Here is a 22,398-nt window from a genome sequence, read left to right on the forward strand (position 1 = left end):
AATTAATAACATCACCATGCTCAAAGGAATATGCATTTTGTTCACCTGTTGTACTTTTGCAGATGTCAGTTGACAAATCAAAATCTGATTTCATATAATAATATATGAATACATAAATTATTAGATACAACACTTGGAAGCCTTTCATTCTAGCCTTCTTATCAGTATAAAAATATATTTAACTATATTCAACTGTTCTGCCTTATTATTATTCGACCATACTGGTCATTTATGAACATTTGAACATCTTGGCCATGTTCTGTTATAATCTCCACCGGCACAGCCAGAAGAGGACTGGCCACCCCACATATGCTCTCTCTAATTCTCTCTTTCTTTCTTTCTCTCTCTCGGAGGACCTGAGCCCTAGGACCATGCCCCAGGACTACCTGACATGATGACTCCTTGCTGTCCCCAGTCCACCTGACCGTGCTGCTGCTCCAGTTTCAACTGTTCTGCCTTATTATTATACAACCATGCTGGTCATTTATGAACATTTGAACATATTGGCCATGTTCTGTTATAATCTCCACCCGGCACAGCCAGAAGAGGACTGGCCACCCCACATAGCCTGGTTCCTCTCTAGGTTTCTTCCTAGGTTTTGGCCTTTCTAGGGAGTTTTTCCTAGCCACTGTGCTTCTAAACCTGCATTGCTTGCTGTTTGGGGTTTTAGGCTGGGTTTCTGTACAGCACTTTGAGATATCAGCTGATGTACGAAGGGCTATATAAATACATTTGATTTGATTTGATATTTAAGACAAATTAAACAATACTTACAGCATTCATTTGAATTCCCATAATGAAATTGTTGTGAAATTGTCATGAAAGGAATTCTTGGTTCCTTCCACAGTGGCTCTGGAAACGGTATTACAGATAACTGAGAAACATACAGGAAGTAATGAACTACAGAGTCACACTGTAGTCACACCTTTCACATCATATGTAAATCATACACTGTAGTAAGACTACTTTGCCTCCAAAATGTTTGGAAAATCATGATATGATCTTGAAAGCCTACTTCTGATGTTTTACTTCAGTCATGTTGCTAGCTAGCCCAATGATGACTACAATGATTAGTAGATAGTGATAGAGATAGATATGATAGAGACGTGTGTGTGCACCGAGCAAACTTAACAGACCGAAGACCTGAAAGACGGGGCTAGATTGATAATAGAGATTCATGATTTGTGATCAGGGTCGTGCACAGACCTTTGATGGAGCAGGTTTTGAATTCAAAGTGTTCTACTTCTCCTTTTGCCAAATTCACCATTATTGATTGTTTTGCATAGGCCTTCATTTTCAACAAAACAACATCACACATTGTAGGCTAATGCACAACTCGTCGGTCGTCACAGATGGGCTATTGCAGCAGACGACCACACCGGGTTCCATTCCTACCAGCAAGAAGAAGTGTCTCCAGTGGGCACGCAATCACCAACGCCGGACAATTGAGGAGTTCATTCCCCGAAGAATTCAGGCTATTCTGAAGTCAAAGGCGGGTCCCGACCCAGTACTAGATGGGTGTACCTAATAAACTGTGTATGTACAGTAAATTTGCAGCATTATTTGACAAAGGTAATAGTATAAGAAACTGCAGAATCTGCTCTTTCTAATACTACATAGACATCAAAACATCTTACATGCATGTAACTCTGCAGAAGGGTTTGAAAAAGGGACTTTTTAGCGCTCCCTGCCTCTGTGTCAATTCCAAGATGCGCCCATCTCTTCATATACAATTTGACAATTGATAATATTGTCACCCATCAGACTATTGTCAATGTAATCTTGTCTTTAGGCTAATTCTATTATTATATGTGTGAAATTAGTTTCGATATAGTTTAGGTGCAGTTTCGATGGGCCATCAGCTGGGCAGGCTGACGGAGTGTGAATGACTGGTGGTGAATGAGGGGCAGGGACAAGAAATGACCTCTTAAAACCTCTTATAACACAAATTCTGTTTGTGATAATAAGATTCTGTGTTATATAGACTTATTAAGGAAAGGTCAAGGACGGGGGGAGGGTGCGTGACTTTAAAAATGGCAACATGACGCTCTCGGCTCTCCTGGTGTCTCAAGAGGGGGATAGGGCTGGAAAAAAAGAACAAAGTAATTCCACCAATTGAAAGGAGGGAAAAGGGGCAGGCACATCAGAACCCCTAGGGTCTCTATCTGTGCCCGTTTATGGTCATACCTACAGAGGAGATGATTCGACACAAGACCTTTACCTGACCATGTGACCTGACTCCTGAACATAGCCTATAATTAAAGCCCAAAGCATCTCCTTGTCAAATGGTCAGGAAAACTCCTGGCCCTATAGTGATGATTTATGATAGAGAATTCTCTCTCTCTCAGAATCCAAGTCTTCATCTTGCTGAGTGGTCAGAGAGCAAACACAAACAGGTAGAATGTGAAGATGGTATCTTTACCGCTCTCCATAGCTGTCCCTTTAAATGTTCTCTTTCATTCCGTTTATTTGTTGTGATGGTGTTGAAAAAGGGTCTCTCAATGTCTTCCTCCCTTCATCCATCCCGTCATCTGTGGGTGGTTAGTGGGCTGCAGTATAGGACTGGATGCCTCAGTCTTCAGCAGTCTGGGACTATTTATTAATTAGTTATTCGGAACCCTGTTAGCTGCTTCTCTTCCTAGGATCCACTATGTACGGACTATATTGTCTCCACCCCCAGACCTGGCAGTGTGACATAGAAGCCTCATTGTGGAACAACAGTTTTGTTTCATAAGGTAACGCATTCCCTCGGGTTCATTGTGCGGAAAATCTCACAATTATTAGTTTGTGGGATAAATGTTTTTAATGGACTTAAGTCTTTCTGTCATCTATCTCCCCGGGCGCAGGTGTACATAGTGGCTCTGGCAGTGGTTGGCCAGGCCTCTCTCAGACTACTATTCCTTGGACGATGATGATGAGTACGGGCGTGAGGTCCATCATCTTCTTCAGCATCTCCATGATGTCGTCATGACCCTTCGCCCCCTCAATGAACTCCTCTAGGGTCAGCTCACCTGAGGGGGGAGGAGGGGACAAGTCAGGGGTCAACTCACAATAACCTCCAGGAGGACAGACAGGTGGTGACTCTTACCCTCTCCGTTGATGTCGATCTTCTTGAATATGAGCGACACAATCTCCTCTGGGGTGACATCCTGGTTCCTAGTGATGTCCTGGATTGCCTGAGAGAGAGAGAGAGAGAGAGAGAGAGAGAGAGAGAGAGAGAGAGAGAGAGAGAGAGAGAGAGAGAGAGAGAGAGAGAGAGAGAGAGAGAGAGAGAGAGAAACATTTCTTAATTGCTTGAATGCAATTCTTGAAACAATGTTGTCGATTTTCAAAACAGTTGATACAAGACACAGAAATCCCTAAAAACTGCAAATGCATGAATCAAAATAACATATTGCCTAAAAAACTATTATTACAACCACAAATATCTATTGGAAAAGGCTAGCAAAACAAAGTGTTAGTTTGTCTTTAAAAACATGCCACCATCATCATATATTTATTTTTCAATCTATTCAATCCGCATCATGGAAATTCAGCATTACAGCAGGAGACTGCATTCACGACAAGCGCTGCTTCTTAGGGGTGTGCCGAGTACTTGGACAAAACAAGTATCGCAACGGATATGCAGCATTTTTGGAATACGATTATGACAAGTACTTTTTGTATTATCCGTGATCGCAAAAAAACTAAATTCAGCTGCCAGCACACATCTCTCTTTCACTCAAACAGTGTGAAGCGCTGTGTGCTCTAAACAACTATTGGCTAGTTCTTCTGCCTGTAAAGAAATGGGCGGGGTATCGATTGAGCCTGCTGCAATGGGATTGGATTAGAAGAAGCCGCTCTTATTTTCCACCATAATTTGCAAATTAATTCATTAAAAATCCTACAATGTGATTTTCTGGATTTTTTTCTCATTTTGTCTGTCATAGTTGAAATGTACCTATGATGAAAATTACAGGCCTCTCTCATCTTTTTAAGTGGGAGAACTTGCATAATTGGTGGCTGACTGAATACTTTTTTGCCCCATTGTACATAACAAAAAATATAAATGCAACATGCAACAATTTCAAAGATTTACTGAGTTACACTTCATAGAAGGAAATCAGTCAATTGAAATACATTCATTAGTCCTAATCTATGGATTTCACATGACTCGGCACTGGTGCAGTCATGGGTGGGCCTGGGAGGGAATAGCCCCCCCCCACCTCTCAGACGATCCCGCAGGTGAAGAAGCCGTATGTGGAGGTCCTGGTTACACGTGGTCTGCGGTTGTGAGGCCGGTTGGATGTACGATCAAATTCTCTAAAACAACAATGGAGGTGGCTTATGGTAGAGACATAAACATTATATTCCCTAGCAGCAGCTCTGTTGGACATTCCTGCAGTCCGAATGCCAATTGCACACTCCCTCAAAACTTGGGACATCTGTTGCATTGTGTTGTGTGACAAAACTGCACATTTTAGAGTGGCCTTCCAGTGGGTCAGAAGTTTCCATACACTAAGTTGACTGTGCCTCTAAACAGCTTGGGAAATTCCAGAAAATTATGTCATGTCTTTAGAAGCTTCTGATAGGCAATTTCCAAACGCCTGAATGTACCACATTCATCTGTACAAACAATAGTGTGCAAGTATAAACACCATAGGACCACGCAGCCGTCATACCGCTCAGGAAGAAAACGCCTTCTGTCTCCTAGAGATGAATGTACTTTGGTGTGAAAAGTGCAAATCAATCCCAGAACAACAGCAAAGGACCTTGTGAAGATGCTGGCGGAAACAGGTACAAAATTATCTATATCCACAGTCCTATATCGACATAACCTGAAAGGCCGCTCAGCAAGGAAGAAGCCAATGCTCGAAAACCGTCATAAAAAAGCCTGACTACGGTATACAACAGCACATGGGAACAAAGATCGTACTTTTTTGAGAAATGTCCTCTGGTCTGATGAAACAAAAATAGAACTGTTTGGCCATAACGACCATCATAATGTTTGGAGGAAAAAGGTGGAGGCTAGCAAGCCGAAGAACACCATCCATACCGTGAAGCACGAGGGTGGCAGCATCATGTTGTTGGGGTGCTTTGCTGCAGGAGGGACTGGTGCACTTCACAAAATAGATGGCATCATGAGGAAGGGAAATTATGTGGATATATTGAAGCAACATCTCAAGACATCAGTCAGGAAGTTAAAGCTTGGTTGCAAATGGGTCTTCCAAATGGACAATGACCCCAAATATAGTTGCAAATGACAACAAAGGGAAGGTATTGGAGTGGCCATCACAAAGCCCTGACCTCAAGCCTATAGAAAATTTGTGGGCAGAACTGAAAAAGCGTGTGCGAGGAGGAGGCCTATACAAACCTGACTCAGTTACATCAGCTCTGTCAGGAGAAATGGACCAAAATTCACCCAACTTATTGTGAGAAGCTTGTAGAAGGCTACACGAAATGTTTGACCCAACTTAAACCATTTAAAGGGAATGCTACCAAATACTTATTGATTGTATGTAAACTTCTGACTCACTGGGAATGTGATGAAAGAAATAAAATCTGAAATATATCAATCTCTCTACTATTATTCTGACCTTTCACATTCTTAAAATAAATTGGTGATCCTAACTGACCTAAGACAGGGAACTTTTACTAGGATTAAACGTCAGGAATTGTGAAAAACTGTGTTTAAATGTATTTGGCTAATGTGTATGTAAACTTCTGACTTCAACTGTGTGACATGAGCTGCTCAGTATGTGTAGGTAATCCTTTCTAACGTGTTTTTTTTAAAAGATATTACGAAAAACTGCAGAAGTGTTGTTAAGGCTCTCCACTTTCACATAAGGCTGTTGTATAAAACACCTGTCTCCAGATTACATCTTCAAACTAAGGGCATCCATGGCATCTGTGACAGCGAGGGAGAAGCGTTCATCCATGTATTCAGATAAGAGATTCTAGCTAGCTACATTTTCAGATATTACATGTTCCTCATTATGTCAGAATTTAAATTTCATTGCACTTTAAAGAATACTGTTAGCTAGCTAGCTAATGTTAGCTGGCTGGCTTGCTAGCTAACATTAAGTGTATGATCTGTGTGTTGTTTAGTACACTACCATATTCACTCTGTTTAGCACATGGCCTCACATGTGAATCCTTAAAGAGATGGGTGGGGCTAAGGCCTAAGAGAGTGTGAATGATGCTGAATGGGTGTAGACAAAGGAGAGCTCTCCAGTAGGTGTACCAAAAATATTTAAGTGCCATTTTCTCAAAAAAGGCGACATCAACTTTCAAAGCAGAATTACTTTCCCATTGTTCGTTAACTGTAGTGTATGATATACCATTTTCTAGCTCTGAGTCTACTTCTATCCAACGTTAAAAAAAACACACAATTTAAAATGTTGCTACATAAGACCGAATCAAGCAAGTCGGTCACATTTTTTGTCTCATATTGACTCCATACATTATGTAAGGTGTTGATAAACTACCTAAACAGCTACAATGAAAATAGTGTTGTATGAATCCTCAAGCATGTTAGTGTGCATGTATTCACAAAACACACGGTAGAAATTAAAACAATAAATCCCTCATGTTCCTCTTTCCCACCCTCTCCTTTCCCCATTGATTCTCAACAAGATCTCACAGTTTCACGTCAAAATGAGACATTCATCCATGTTTCGGTGCTTCCATAGTGGCCACTCCCTTAAATGTAGGTTATTGGTCAGTGACTATGTCTCTATGCAATACAAAGAGAAAATATATATATAGTCTTGGACAGACTTGGCCCAGCAACATTGCAGTTATTGACACACTCAAACCGGTGTGCCTGGCACCTACTACCATACCCTGTTCAATGGCCCTTAATTATTTTTGCTTGACAATTCACCCTCTGAATGGCACATACACAGTCCATGTCTCAAGGCTTAAAAATCCTTCGTTAACCTGTCTCCCCCTTCTTCTACACTGATTGAAGTGGATTTAACAAGTGACATAAATAAGGGATCATAGCTTTCAATTGGATTCACCTTGTCAGTCTGTCATGGAAAGAGCAGGTGTTCTTAATGTTTTGTATACTCAGTGTACTTTGTATCCCTCGTTTACTCAAACGGTTCCATTATTTTGGCAGTTACTGGTATGCCTACTGTCGGGAAGGACGTCGTTTGGGCAGCATGCGGGCCAAAACCAATGCCACAGGGTCTATGATTTCTTAATCCCGCCCTGTTCACAGTCCCCGCCTTTCATGAGATGTTGTTTTGTACACAGTGTATTTGTTCATACTATGTACAGTCAATTAGTATAATTCGTGTTTATGAAGTAAATATAGTGATTATTATTATGCAGTCCTGTCTAGGGCTGGTTCTACCTTCTGAGATAGATGAGACACTTCAATCATTTGTTCTGGCCAGCGTGATAGGTCTACTTCTTGTTTGTTTTAACCCAACGGAAAGGAATAGGTTATCCCTCTCAGGGTCAATAACAAGACAAAAACAACATAAAAAGCACTTTCCATCGCTGTGTTTATTTAGAATCAAATGAATTTGATTATTAGGCATCATTATAGTATATTAAAGAGAGATATTTGTTCAACTCTCCATATAATAATTCTCCAATTAAATACATGCAAACAGATGCAGGCCTAAGGAGTAGCCTACAGCCTACTGGAGTAGCCTACAGCTCCATTGTGCTGCACACAAACAATAGAGCCAAAGCGACTACGTCCATTTATTCACTTGATTTTTCAGAGTTTATCGGCTACATGTGCAGTTGGCATAGCTACATTTCTTGTATATTCCTCCTTGAGATTCAGTTAATGAATTAATTTTTATATAATTGTCCAACAAAGAGCTGGAACTAGTAACTGAATGGTGCATACTTTCGCAAGCGAATGTGGTCCTTCTGTAGCTCAGTTGGTAGAGCATGGCGCTTGTAACGCCAGGGTAGTGGGTTTGATTCCCGGGACCACCCATACGTAGAATGTATGCACACATGACTGTAAGTCGCTTTGGATAAAAGCGTCTGCTAAATGGCATATATAAAGGCCTGATTGGTTGAGTGCTGCAGATGTTATGCAGGTGAGTGAGGACCCAAAAGCGACTTTACAGAAACTGAGTTTATTTAAGTCCAAACCGAAATAACATAATCCTCAATACTTTACAGGAAATGTCCAAACGGGGAAAACAGAAATCCTCTAGTTGTAGAGGGGAATTGCAGGATAAGCGGCAACAGACTGCAGGTCCCTTCGGGTAGGCGCGGGCCGTAGCTGACAGAGACACCTGCTCACACACAGCATCTGATGATAAGGCAAAACACGACACGACGGAACAAGAACACAGCAAACAAGAATCCGACAAGGACAGAAGCAGAAACAGAGAGAGAAATAGAGACTTAATCAGAGGGCAAAATAGGGGACAGGTGTAAACGAGGTCGTTAGGAGAATGAGGAACAGCTGGGAGCAGGAACGGAACGAGAGGGATAGAGAGAGGGAAAGAAACCTAATAAGACCAGCAGGGGGAAACGAATAGAAGAGAAAGCACAGGGACAAGACATGACAATATATGACAATACATGACAGCAGAGATGGTTGTCTTTCTGGAAGGTTCTCCCATCTCCACAGAGGAATTCTGGAGCTCTGTCAGAGTGACCATTGGGTTTTTGGTCAACTCCCTGACCAAGGCCCTTCTCCCCCAATTGCTCAGTTTGGTCTAGGTGGTTCAAAACTGCTTCCATTTAAGAATGATGGAGGCCACTGTGTTTTCGGGGACCTTCAATGCTGCAGAAATGTTTTGGTACCCTTTCCCAGATCTGTGCCTCGACACAATCCTGTCTCGAAGCTCTACAGACAATTCCTTTGACTTCATGGCTTGGTTTTTGTTCTAACATGCACTGTCAACTGTGGGACCTTATATAGACAGGTGTGTGCCTTTCCAAATCATGTCCAATCAATTTAATTTACCACAGGTGGACTCCAATGAAGTTGTAGAAACATCAATAATGATCAATAGAAACAGGATGCACCTGAGATTAATTTCAAGTCTTATATAGCAAAGGGTCTGAATACTTATGTAAATAAAGTATTTCAGTTTTTTTAATGAATTTGCAAACATTTCTAAAAACCTGTTTTTGCTTTGCCATTATGGGGTATTGTGTGTAGATTGATGTTTTTTTTTTAAATAAGCTGAATACGGAATACTTTCCGAGTGCACTGTATATACAGTATATTATATATTACACACTGAACAAAAATATAAACGAAACATGCAACAATTTCAAGGATTTTACAGTTCATAAAAGGAAATCATAAATGCAGTATCTGGTGTGACCTCCATCAAAACACATCTCTTTCGCATGGAGTTTTTCAGGCTGTTGATTGTGGCCTGTGGAATGTTGTCACACTCCCCTTCTATGGCTGTGTGAAGTTGCTGGATATTGGTGGGAACTGGAACACGCTGTCATTAAAGTCAGTCCAAAGCATTCCAAACATGCTCAATGGGTGACATGTCTAATGAGCATGCAGACCATGGAAGAACTGGGACATGGCATTGTGTACAGATCCTTACAGCATGGGGCCATGCATTATCATGCTGAAACATGATGTGATGGTGGCGGATGAATGGCACGACAATGGGCCTTAGCATCTCGTCACGGTACCTCTGTGAATTCAAATTGCCATCGATAAAATGAAATTGTGTTCGTTGTCTGTAGCTTATGCCTGCCCATACCATAACCCCACCGCCACCATGGAGCACTCTGTTCACAACGTTGACATCAGCAAACCGCTCACCCACACAAAGCCATACACGCTTTCTGCCATCTGCCCGGTACAGTTGAAACCGGGATTCATCTGTGAAGAGCACACTTCTCCAGTGTGCCAGTGGCCAGCGAAAGTGAGCATTTTCCCACTGAAGTCAGTTGTGACGCCGAACTGCAGTCAGGTCAAGCCTCTAGTAAGGTCGACGAGCACACAGATGAGCTTCCCTGAGATGTTTTCTGGTTCTTTGGTTGCACAAAACCACAGTTTCCTCAGCTGTATGGGTGGCTGGTCTCAGAGGATCCCGCAGGTGAAGTAGCTGGATGTGTATATCTTGGGCTTGCGTGGTTACACGTGGTCTGCGGTTTTGAGGTCGGTTGTACATACTACCAAATTCTCTAAAACAACAATGGAGGTGGCTTATGGTAGAGAAATGAACATTAAATTATCTGGCAACAGCTCTGGTGGACATTCCTGCAGTCAGCATGCCAATTGCACGCTCCATGTGTAATGATCATGCTGTTTAATTAGCTTCTTGATATGCCACACCTGTCAAGTGGATCGATTATCTTGGCAAAGGAGAAATTTGTGCACAACATTTGAAAGAAATAAGCTTTTTGTGCTTATTGAACATTTCGGGGATCTTTTATTTCAGCTCATGAAGCATAGGACCAGCATTTTGTGTTCATATTTTTGTTCAGAATAGTATCTATGGTCTGAGGGGCTTTGTACCTTTTTCCTTTCTATCACTTCTAACTCTATGGTCACACCACCAATGAGGTCATTCCACCAATGAGGTCACAGCATGGGAGCATGTCTCTCTCTGTGTGAGGGAGGGATTAGTTGAGCTCATCTCCAAAGATTAAATAAGTGGCCTTGTTTCATCCAATTTCAAATTCAATCCAACCTACTTCTTTAAATGAATCTCCCTTGATGCCTTCTATTTTGAACTTTTCAGATTAACATTTGAGGATTAGATTGGATGCCATTCAACTTTTTCCAGAAAGTTGTTAAATTAACCATTACTTTTATGTCATGGGAAGTCACCAACCTGGTGTTTTTAAGACATAATGTTGATTCATGTTTAGAAGCCCTGATAAGCAGTGTTGTTGCACACTATTTGTTGTGCATATGGTTAGCAAAATAGAATAGATTTAACCTTGCATGGTGATGTCACCCTGTCTTGAAGTCAACTAAGGCTAAGCTAAGCCTCTTGCAGCTTGCTCTAGTCATGCATACAGTAGGTTTCCTAGTGCTGATGGGAGCATGGTAAAGAATCCTCGCAGGCCTCGTACATGCAACAAATACCTGTCCATTACCTCAATTATTTAGTCAATTTGCATAAGACTTGACTGCTTTAGATGTGTAGCCTACATTACCGTGAATATTGTCTCCAACTCATCCTTGTCGATTTTCCCGTTGCCGTCCTGGTCAAACAATTTGAAGTACCACTTGAGTTTCTGGTTGATTTCTCCCTTCAGCATCAGACTGATGGCTGCGATGTACTCTACAAAATCTATGTACCCGTCCTAAAACAGAGATAGAGAAAGAGAGAGAAAAGGTGAAGAAAGGTGCAAACCACAATACTGTTGCATGCCATTGCAGCCATTTTGTCAAAACAATGTCTCCTCAGTGCACAGAATAATAATTTGATTTAATATATCCCACCTGCTGTAATGACATATATTTGATACATAGAGCCATACTTTATATCTAAATATATCTCTGGACACATGGTCTCAGGGACACTGGATGCACCATAAAGTTTAACCTAGTTTACCTGTCCTACTGCAGGTGGGTGTGGTGTCATGTCCTGGGTTTACCCGTGTCATGTCCTGGGTTTACCCGTGTCCTGTCCGTCTTGGTCAGTACATCCGCCCACAACCCACCCCTGACGACAGCACCACCACTAAAGCTCTCTCCATCTGTACGAAGCTTTCCATTGAGCCCTTGCCAACTAAATGACTTAGCTAATGACACACTTCAAGAACGGCACACTTAGATCACTCACCCGGTGGGAACAACCCCTGAAGGAGGAATCCCACATAGTTTATCATACCAACATGTCCAGTCTGGTCTGGACATTGTAAACTGAAACTGAAAAAAAACTAATTTCTCTGCAGTGTGTACTTTACTACTCTTCCATTGTTAGCGTACTGTAGGTCAATTAACCGTAGTCGGGTATGATCCCCAGATTACCTAGTCCATAGGTAGTTAAGGTAATTAGCAGGTTTATCTATTAAGTGTCTTTCTGTGATAACATTAGAGCTATGTCACTCCCTCAACACGCAAATTTAAAGATCACAATCGCTGCTCCTACGTCTACTCAACAGTTTTCATGTCACAAATTCTATTCCACTTGCCTGGGTGCCAGTCTGTTTTTGCTCTCTTGCCAACTCCTTATGGAATTGCAATGTGGTCTCAAGGCAATTCATATTATTCTGTATGTAAATCTGCAACACTCCTTTTAGAATGATGTGTTACATTAGGAAAGTAATAGCTATAGAACAATACCATATGAATTAAAGTAGGCGGTCATTGTAAAATAAGAATTTGTTCCCGACTTGCCTAGATAAATAAAGTTGAACACTGAACTCTTCATTGAGACAATGCTGAAACATCAATCCAAGGGCTAGGCCATGACACATTTTCATTTGTGCCAAAATCAAAATGAAAAAAAGTTATATTGCAAATTCAAGAGGCTATGGTGTGAAATAGGCTTTTAGATAAGCAATCTTTATTTTATTACTTATGGTTAATGCCAGCTTTGGTGTGCACCACCTTTTTTCCCACTCATATCGATATTTTATTATTATTAGTCATACAGAAGTGCTACATTGTATGGAGTTTAAAATACATTCTGTCATTGTGTAATATATTTTAACATGACCATTTTTTAACACAGAGAAATAAAATGTATAAAATAATTAATCAGATGTATTTTTCAAATGAAGGTGATGATGATGCAATCTTTGCTAGAGGGAGCTTGATTTAGTTGGGCCTCAACCGGCGGATCAGCAATTTCATTCAGGCTAAGTGGGTTAGCCTACCCTGGATGAAGCAATTTAGTTCTGAAGGATTTGTTGCAATAGAAATGCTAAAATATGAGCCACTCTCCCCAACCAACCTCCCTATTTGCCTATCTGCCTAAAGTAACTAGACCATTGGTAGGTATCATACGTCTTGGAGGTGCTCAGAAATACATGAAGTATATTTTGTATTGCTCTGAGGCCAGCCTGGGAATTGTCATGCCAATCATTTTGTTTAGCTTGACAATGACAATGGAGTAGGCAAAAGCGCAAACAGATTTGCAGTGGTGTGAAGTACTTAAGAAAAAACTATTTTAACCTCTTCAACCTATGGGGGCGCTATGTCATTATTGGATAAAAAGACGTGCCTGTTTTAAGCGCAATATTTTGTCACGAAAAGATGCTCGACTATGCATGGAATTGACAGCTTTGGAAAGACAAAACTCTGACGTTTCCAAAACTGCAAAGATATTATCTGTGAGTGACCCAGAACTAATGCTACAGGCGAAACCAAGATGAAGTTTCATACTGGAAATGCCCCAGATTCTGAAGGCGCTGTGTTCCAATGTCTCCTTATATGGCTGTCAATGCGCCAGGAATGAGCCTGCCCTTTGTGTCGTTTCTCCAAGGTGTCTGCAGCATTGTGACATGTTTGTAGGCATATCATTGGAAGATTGACCATAAGAGACTCCATTTACCTGGTGAGACTGACTTTATGACAAACATTATCCTGTTTACACGTTGTACCACATTTTGACTCGAGAATAAATGTTTCTGTCAAATATTAATGCCACATAAGCTATTTTCTACCAAATAAGTTGTTTATTGTCTTCAGTTGCGTTAACTCAGCTCATTCCTCACACATTATCCTACAGAAATTACACCACACACACACACCACACACAAATCTACTTAGAACACTATAAACACACACAGGCTCCGCTGAGGTATATTGGCCTACACAGTGGCTCTGTAAGCACATTGGTGTGTGTGAGCCAATGGAAGCTCCTGTTCTCTCAGCTGATGGTTCAGCTCTTAGCTCTATATCAAAGCATGTTAGCATATTAGTGTTATAAGTGGCTCTGCCATCTTCCACCTCTCACATGCTAGTCTACAATTGAAAATGTCATGCACTCTGAAAATGTACTCCAATGCATTAAAACTGCGGGTGACAGCAATTGCATCTCTGCATCCAACTCAATAGTGCAGTCTGCAGAAAGAAACTATGGCACACCTACTGTAAGGTCCTGCAAGCCTGAGTGCTAGTCTATTTATGCCCACTGCTTTTCATTAATTTTTATGCCAAACACATCATGCATAAACAGATCTGGGACCAGGGACCTGCAGCTCCAGTGAAAGCTAAGCAGACTGAGCGAGAGACAAAAGAGACAAAATAATAGAGAGAACTTAGAATGTGGCACCTGCAGTAACTCCAAACTCAAGACTGACCCAATTCCCCCTGCTCTTCTCCCAACATGCAGAATAGAATGTCAAAATAAAAGTCACGATGTCACAATAGCGGTCCCACATTAACATACAATTGAAATGCATTACTTATATTGTCTTTATACCATCCTAATGCACTGTCACTCCCAGTCCCTCTATAAACGTGTGTGTCTTCAGCATCATCATGATCATCTCACCCCGTCCATGTCGAAGGTGAAGAAGACTTGGTCCACGTAGCTGGTAGCGTTCTCGTTCATCCCCCGCAGACCCAGCATGCCCTTGAGTTCGAACAGTGTGATGAGTCCTGACGGAGACTCCTTCATAAACTTGTTGTACCAGTGGTGCATATCCTCTGCCAGGATATCATCCAGGTTAGAGCCGTGGTTCCCCATATCTGAGAGGTGGCGCTGGGCTGAGAAGAGGGATGGTCGATGGAGCCTTCTGAGGGATGAGTACTGGTTACCAGAAAGCTGGGCTGAGATCAATGACCTGTAGAGGTAGAGTAGAGCCTGTTTTCTCTGGCTGACTCTGCTGTCACCCTTTTGGGTGAGATGGGGTAGTTCTGCTGGATTAGGTCGGGTTCTGGAGAGCTGATGGATGCAGAGGTCCTGAGGTTCACCTGTAGAGAAGGTAGGTTGCTAGGGGACTGAGAGAGCTGCAGTCCCTGTCCAACTCCCTGGCTCTGTGTCCCTCAGAGAACCAAGAGACAGAAGAAAAGAGTAGAGAAGATGTTGCAATGTTGCGTGAGGAGCTGCGTCCTGGCTGCGATCAGTCTCTCCAGTCTGGCCCTGTACAGTACAGTATGGGACTTCAGGAAGGACAGAGAACAGGACTCTATAAACCTCTTAGTGTTGCTGCAGGACACAGAACAGGAGGGAAACACTTTAAATAACACCCTAATGAGATAACCAACCCATCCCAACCCCCTGCTAGACTTTGACATGCAAGGGAAGGACGGGGTACTGGCACTGAAACAGGGGTGATTATATAACTAACTGGCTACAGCAGCTGGACACAGAAGCTCCCCTCTGCTCTGCTCAGAGACATGACCTTCCGTCTCTACAGACCAAACAGACAAAACAATAACAGGAAGACATAAGACAGGGAGGTAGTCCAGACAGTCCAGACAGACCAGACAGGGAGACAGACCATACCGGGCAACAGGGCGACAGGTATAGGGAGAGAGACCAGACAGGGAACAGGGAGACAGGTATAGGGAGTCAGACCAGACAGGGAGACAGGTAGACAGACCAGACAAGGAGACAGGTAGACAGACCAGACAGGTAGACAGACCAGACAGGGAGACAGTCCAGACAGGAAGACAGGTAGACAGACCAGACAGTCCAGACAGACCAGACAGGGAGGTAGTCCAGACAGTCCAGACAGACCAGACAGGGAGACAGGTAGACAGTCCAGGCAGACCAGACAGACCAGACAGGGAGGCAGTCCAGACAGTCCAGACAGACCAGACAGGGAGACAGGTAGACAGACCAGACAGTCCAGACAGACCAGACAGGGAGGTAGTCCAGACAGTCCAGATAGACCAGACAGGGAGGTAGTCCAGACAGTCCAGACAGACCAGACAGGGAGGCAATTCAGACAGACCAGACAGGGTGACAGTCCAGACAGACCAGACAGGGAGAAAGAGCAGACATATAAGGGAGCACCCCTGTCCAAGTTAACAATGTTATAAATTACAGTAATCAGGCTGTTCCTAGAGGACCAATCAGTGCTTGACCTGGATCAAACGATACGTTATGGATACATTATGGTGACATTATGACATAGGCCAAAGGTTAAGACATTATGACAAAGGCTTATGTTAAAAGGTCAAATGTTGTAAGGTTATGGTGTTCGATATTATGTTGATGTAATGGCGACAAAATGGTGATGTTATGGGGAGGTCATGTTGATGTCCATAAGATTACCTTTAACAGAGAAAGCATAAAGTATTATCTCTTCTTCCCAGTCTAGCCCCGGTGCATTATTGAACAAACTGAAGGCACGTTATTCAGCCACTCTTGAAGGAAAATGGCATCAAGCCTCAGAGTGCTGATCTCACACGAGGTGAAAAGGTGAAAGAAGTGCTGATCTCAACGCAGGGAAAGGTGAAGAGGTCACAGTTGTGACCTTGATGGGGTTGATGCTATAACAACAGCCTGTGGTCAAACAGAGTAAGTTCTCAACTGAAGATGTTTGTGATCCTACTCTTTCAGCACACACCCCAACTCAACTCTCAGATAATCCCTATGGGATCCTTGTATCTGGATTATAATCTTCCTTTTGATTTAATCACATCTGAACCTGGGGGGTTCCTCATGGCCAGGGATAGATATGTCACTACAGGAATCAGAAATTGTAGAATTATACTTAAATTTGAAGCAGGTAACTGTAGGTGAGAGAGGAGAGAGAGGAGAGAGAGGAGAGGGTGCGGAAGTGAAAAACACACGGTTAGCAGATGTTATTGCGAGTGTAGCGAAATGTTTGTGCAGCAATATCTAACAAGTAATCAAACAATTCCACAACAACTACCTAATACACACAATCTAAGTAAAGAAATGGAATAAAAATCTATAAACGCAGCAAAAAAAGAAACCTCCCTTTTTCAGGACCCTGTCTTTCAAAGATAATTCGTAAAAATCCAAAAAACTTCACAGATCTTCATTGTAAAGGGTTTAAACACTGTTTCCCATGCTTGTTCAATGAATCATAAACAATTAATGAACATGCACCTGTGGAACGGTCGTTAAGACACTAACAGCTTACAGACGGTAGGAAATTAAGGTTACAGTTATGAAAGGAGGAGGCCTGTACACCGAGGCCTGTACTCTGGAGCGAGATCGATTTGGAAGTGAAGGGTCCGTCATGGTCTGGGGCGGTGTGTCACAGCATCTTTGGACTGAGCTTGTTGTCATTGCAGACAATCTTAACGCTGTGCATTACAGGGAAGACATCCTCCTCCCTCATGTGGTACCCTTCCTGCAGGCTCATCCTGACCCTCATGGCAGCGAGGAGCCCGGATCTCAATCCCATTGAGCACATCTGGGACCTGTTGGATTGGAGGGTGAGGGCTAGGGCCATTCCCCCCAAAAATGTTTGGGAACTTCCAGGTGCCTTGGTGGAAGAGTGGGATAACATCTCACAGCAAGAACTGGCAAATCTGGTGCAGTCCATGAGGAGGAGATACACTGCAGTACTTAATGCAGCTGATGGCCACACCTAACTATTACTTTTGATTTTGACCCCCCCCTTTGTTCAGGGACACATTATTCAATTTCTGTTAGTCACATGACTGTGGAACTTGTTCAGTTCATGTCTCAGTTGTTGAATCTTGTTATGTTCATACAAACATTTACACATGTTAAGTTGACTGAAAATAAATGCAGTTGACAGTGAGAGGACGTTTCTTTTTTTGCGGAGTTTAGATATAAACATATGGATGAGCAATGGCCAAGCGGCATAGGCAAGATGTAATAGATGTTACAAAATACAGTATATACATATGAGATGAGTAACGCAAGTTATGTAAACATTATTAATGTGGCAATATTAACTTCTTGCGTCGAGCCATCCCGGATCCGGTATCGTGACTACAGCCTCAAGCTCATTACCATAACGCAACGTTAACTATTCATGAAAATCGCAAATGAAATGTAATTAATCTATTTGCTCTCAAGCTTAGCCTTTTGTTAACAACACTGTCATCTCAGATTTTCAAAATATGCTTCTCAACCATTGCAAAACAAGCATTTGTGTAACAGTATTGATAGCTAGCGTAGCATTTAGCGTAGCATTTAGCGTTAGCATTCAGCAGGCAACATTTTCACAAAAACCAGAAAAGCATTCAAATAAAATCATTTACCTTTGAAGAACTTTGGATGTTTTCAATGAGGAGACTCTCAGATAGCAAATGTTCAGTTTTTCCTGAAAGATTATTTGTTTAGGAAAAATCGCTCCGTTTTCTGCGCCACGTTTAGCTATGAAAAAAACCTGTATCCAGGATTGTGTAAATCTATCCGCAAGCTCATTAGCATAACACAACGTTAACTATTCATGAAAATCGCAAATTAAATTAAATTAATCTATTTGCTCTCAAGTTTAGCCTTTTGTTAACAACACTGTCATCTCAGATTTTCAAAATATGCTTTTGAACCATAGCTAAACAAGCATTTGTGTAACAGTATTGATAGCCTAGCATAGGATTATGCCTGGCTTTCAGCATGCTACATATTCACAAAAACCAGAAAAGGATTCAAATAAAATCATTTACCTTTGAAGAACTTCAGATGTTTTCAATGAGGAGACTCTCAGTTAGATAGCAAATGTTACGTTTTTACGAAAAATATTATTTGTGATGACAAATCGCTCCGTTTTCTTCATCATTCTTCATCACGTTTGGGTAAGAAAAAAAACGAAAATTAAGTAATTAAAACGCAAACTCCATAATATCGACAGAAACATGGCAAACCGATGTTTAGAATCAATCCTCAAGGTTTTTCACATATCTATCGACGATAAATCCTTCGTGGCAGTTGACTTTCTCTTCTGAAGAAATGGAACGCGCATGGACCTACAGATTACGCAATAATTTCGACACAGGACACCGGGCGGACACCAGGTAAATGTAGACTATTATGGTCAATCTTCCAATGATGTGCCTACAAACACGTCACAATGCTGCAGACACCTTGGAGAAACGACACAAAGGGCAGGCTCATTCCTGGCGCATTGACAGCCATATAAGGAGACATTGGAACACAGCGCCTTCAGAATCTGGGGCATTTCCAGTATGAAACTTCATCTTGGTTTCGCCTGTAGCATTAGTTCTGGGGCACTCACAGATAATATATTTGCAGTTTTGGAAACGTCAGAGTTTTGTCTTTCCAAAGCTGTCAATTCCATGCATAGTCGAGCATCTTTTCGTGACAAAATATCTTGTTTAAAACGGGAACGTTTTTTATCCAAAAATTAAAAGAGCGCCCCCTATCTCGAAGAGGTTAAAGTGACTAGTGATCCATTTATTAAAGTGACCAATGATTTCAAGTCTGAATGTAGTCAGCAGCCTCACTGTGTTAGTGATGGCTGTTTAACAGTCTGATGGCTTTGAGATAGAAGCTGTTTTTCAGTCTCTCGGTCCCAACTTTGATGCACCTGTAATGACCTCGCCTTCTGGATGGTAGAGGGGTGAACAGGCAGTGGCTCAGGTGGTTGTTGTCCTTGATTATCTTTTTGGCCTTCCTGTGACATCGGGTGCTGTAGGTGTCCTGGGGGGCAGGTAGTTTGCCCCTGGTGATGCGTTGTGCAGACCGCACCACCCCCTGGAAAGCACTGCGGTTATGGGCGGTGCAGTTGCGTACCAGGCGAATATGCAGCCCGACAGGATGCTTTCAATTATGCATCTGTAAAAGTTTGTGAGGGTTTTAGGTGACAAGCCCAATGTCTTCAGCCTCCTGAGGTTGAAGACACGCTTTGTGCCTTCTTCACCACGCTGTCTGTGTGGGTGGAACAATTCAGTTTGTCCGTGATGTATATGCAGAGGAAATTAAAACTTTCCACCTTCTCCACTGCTGTGGATATGGGAGGTGCTCCCTCTGCTGTTTCCTGAAGTCCCCGAACATCTCCTTTGTTTTGTTGAGTGAGATATTGTTTTCCTGACACCACACTGAGTGCCCTCACCTCCTCCCTGTAGTCTCGTCGTTGTTGGTAATCAAGCCTACTACTGTTGTGTCGTCTAAAAACTTGATGATTGAGTTGGAGGCGTGCATAGCCACGCAGTCATGGGTGAACAGGGAGTACAGGAGGGGGCTGAGCACGCACCCTTGTGGGGCCCCAGTGTTGAGGATCAGCGAAGTGAAGATGTTGTTTACCACCTGGGGGCGGTCCGTCAGGAAGTCCAGGACCCAAATGCACAGGGCGGGGTTGAGACCCAGGGCCTCAAGGTTATTGATGAGCTTGGAGGGTACTATGGTGTTGAATGCTGAGCTGTAGTCAATGAACAGCACTCTTACATAGGTATTCATCTTGTCCAGGTGCAATATGGCAGTGTGCAGAGTGATGGCAATTGCATCGTCTGTGGACCTATTGGGGCGGTACGCAAATTGAAGTGGGTCTAGGGTGACAGGTAAGGTGGAGGTGATATGATCCTTGACTAGTCTCTCAAAGCACTTCATGACGACAGAAGTGAGTGCTATGGGGCGATAGTCATTTAGTTTAGTTACCTTTGCCTACTTGGGTACAGGAGAATGGTGGCCATCTTGAAGCATGTGGGAACAGCAGACTGGGATAGGGAAAGATTGAATATGTCCCTAAACACACCAGCTAGCTGGTCTGCGCATGCTCTGAGGACACGGCTAGGAATGCCATCCGGGCCGGCAGCCTTGCCAGGGTTAACACGTTTAAATGGCTTACTCACGTTGGCCACGAAGAAGCGGGTTGCGACGGTGGCACTGTATTATCCTCGAAGCGGGCAAAGAAGGTGTTTAGTTTGGCTGGAAGCAAGACATCTGTGTCCTTGATGTAGCTGGTTTTTGTAGTCCGTGATTGTCTGTAGACCCTGCCACATACGTCTTGTGTCTGAGCCGTTGAATTCTGACTCCACTATGTCTCTATACTGACCTTTTGCTTCTTTGATTACCTTGCAGAGGGAAAAACTACACTGTTTGTATTCAGCCATATTCCCAGTCAACTTTACATTGTTAAATGCGGTGGTTCATGATTTCAGTTTTGCTCGCATGCTGCCATCTATCCACGGTTTCTGGTTAGGTTAGGTTTTAATAATCACAGTGGGTACAACATCGCCTATGCACACTGTTTGTATTCGGCCATATTCCCAGTCAACTTTCCATGGTTATAAACGGTGGTTCGCACTTTCAGTTTTGTGCGAATGCTGCTATCTATCCAGTTTCTGGTTAGGGTAGGTTTTAATAGTCACAATGGGTACAACATCTCCTATGCACTTCCTTATAAACTCACTCATTTAATCAACATATAATCAATGTTATTCTCTTAGGCTCCCAAGAACAGTCCCAGTCCACGTGATCAAAACAATCTTGAAGCGTGGATTTCGATTGGTCAGACCAGCGTTGAATAGTCCTGTCACAGGTACATCCTGTGTGAGTTTCTGCCATACCTTAAGGGAACATTTTGACATTTGTCATATGGTTAGTGAGAAAGACCACATTGCAAATGTACGGTCCCTTACTAGACGTCCGAAAACGTTTGTAAAATTTGCTGACAGCGTCGGGCCGTGCGGGAGAGCCAGATCTTCCAGAAAGTCATCAAACGAACTGTCTCGGACATTCGGTTTCCATTTGATAAAATAATCAAATGTTGGTCATTTCTCCACTGTCCCGGTAAATCCCACAAGAGGGCGAATGGAATCATATTGCAAATGTACAAAACATCACGAATCACGACGTGGCCTTATCTCCTAAACGGAAAATATTTTGAAGCCGAAACTTGGTGAGCATAGGTTTGGCAGTTGGCCCCGAACAAGATGGCGTCTAGGCCTCAACGGTTTTTGAGTTATGGCCATTTTTCTGGGATTAAAGGTCCAAAATGAAAATAGAGCAATAATTTTTCCGCTTCACGTCAAAGTAAAGGAACCTCCGGTGTCAATAAAAAAGAACCAGTCATGTATCTATCGCCATTTAAGAGAAATCGTACAATGTCAAATTGGTGATGTTCAAAAATAGTTGTTTAAAAAAAAACAGTTACAGATCCAGTTGCAGCGTGTTCATACGAATCTTTTTAAAGTGTGCTTCAGAGCTCTGCGAGATTTCTGTGATTTTCTGAAATAACACACACTCACTAAACCCTCCGTACATAAGTCAGTTAAAACTCAAAATTCTATAATTGCCTACCCCAAGGAGGATATGTATTCACTTTCAGCTTCCTGTGTAAACCGGAAGTGCCTTAAAATAGTGTCATAGGTGCTGTTTCGAATGGTTAAAAAGGTCAGATCTTTTCAAAACTTCATATGTGTGATTAGGCAACCCCCATGAACTGTAAATCAGTAATTTCTCCGATAAAATCTCAAAGAAAGACCATTTTGAACATTACGAAAATGACGACATCTAGAAAAGTCTCAGAGACCCAAGACTAGGTGCATTGAAACCGGCTCGGCCCATAGAGACAGACCCCAATGTTTCTGTCCAATAGCTCATTCAAGGACCCCGTAGTAAAGGCATTGAAAAA

At 42.4% G+C, this 22,398-nt stretch overlaps 1 protein-coding gene across 1 annotated transcript; it reads right to left on the reverse strand.

Moving 5' to 3' along the window:
• Positions 1-629: 629 nt before the first annotated feature.
• guca1d (guanylate cyclase activator 1d) lies at positions 630-15,050 on the reverse strand. The gene is made up of 4 exons (XM_046298804.1): positions 14,400-15,050; positions 11,107-11,256; positions 3,089-3,176; positions 630-3,011 (listed from the first exon to the last, which is right to left on the reverse strand). Exons 1-4 carry the CDS (start codon positions 14,592-14,594, stop codon positions 2,887-2,889), a joined length of 558 nt encoding a protein of 185 aa, XP_046154760.1. The 5' UTR covers positions 14,595-15,050; the 3' UTR covers positions 630-2,886.
• Positions 15,051-22,398: the final 7,348 nt, after the last annotated feature.

The sequence above is a fragment of the Oncorhynchus gorbuscha genome, linkage group LG14 (genome assembly GCF_021184085.1).
Source record: "Oncorhynchus gorbuscha isolate QuinsamMale2020 ecotype Even-year linkage group LG14, OgorEven_v1.0, whole genome shotgun sequence".
NCBI classification, from domain to species: domain Eukaryota; kingdom Metazoa; phylum Chordata; class Actinopteri; order Salmoniformes; family Salmonidae; genus Oncorhynchus; species Oncorhynchus gorbuscha.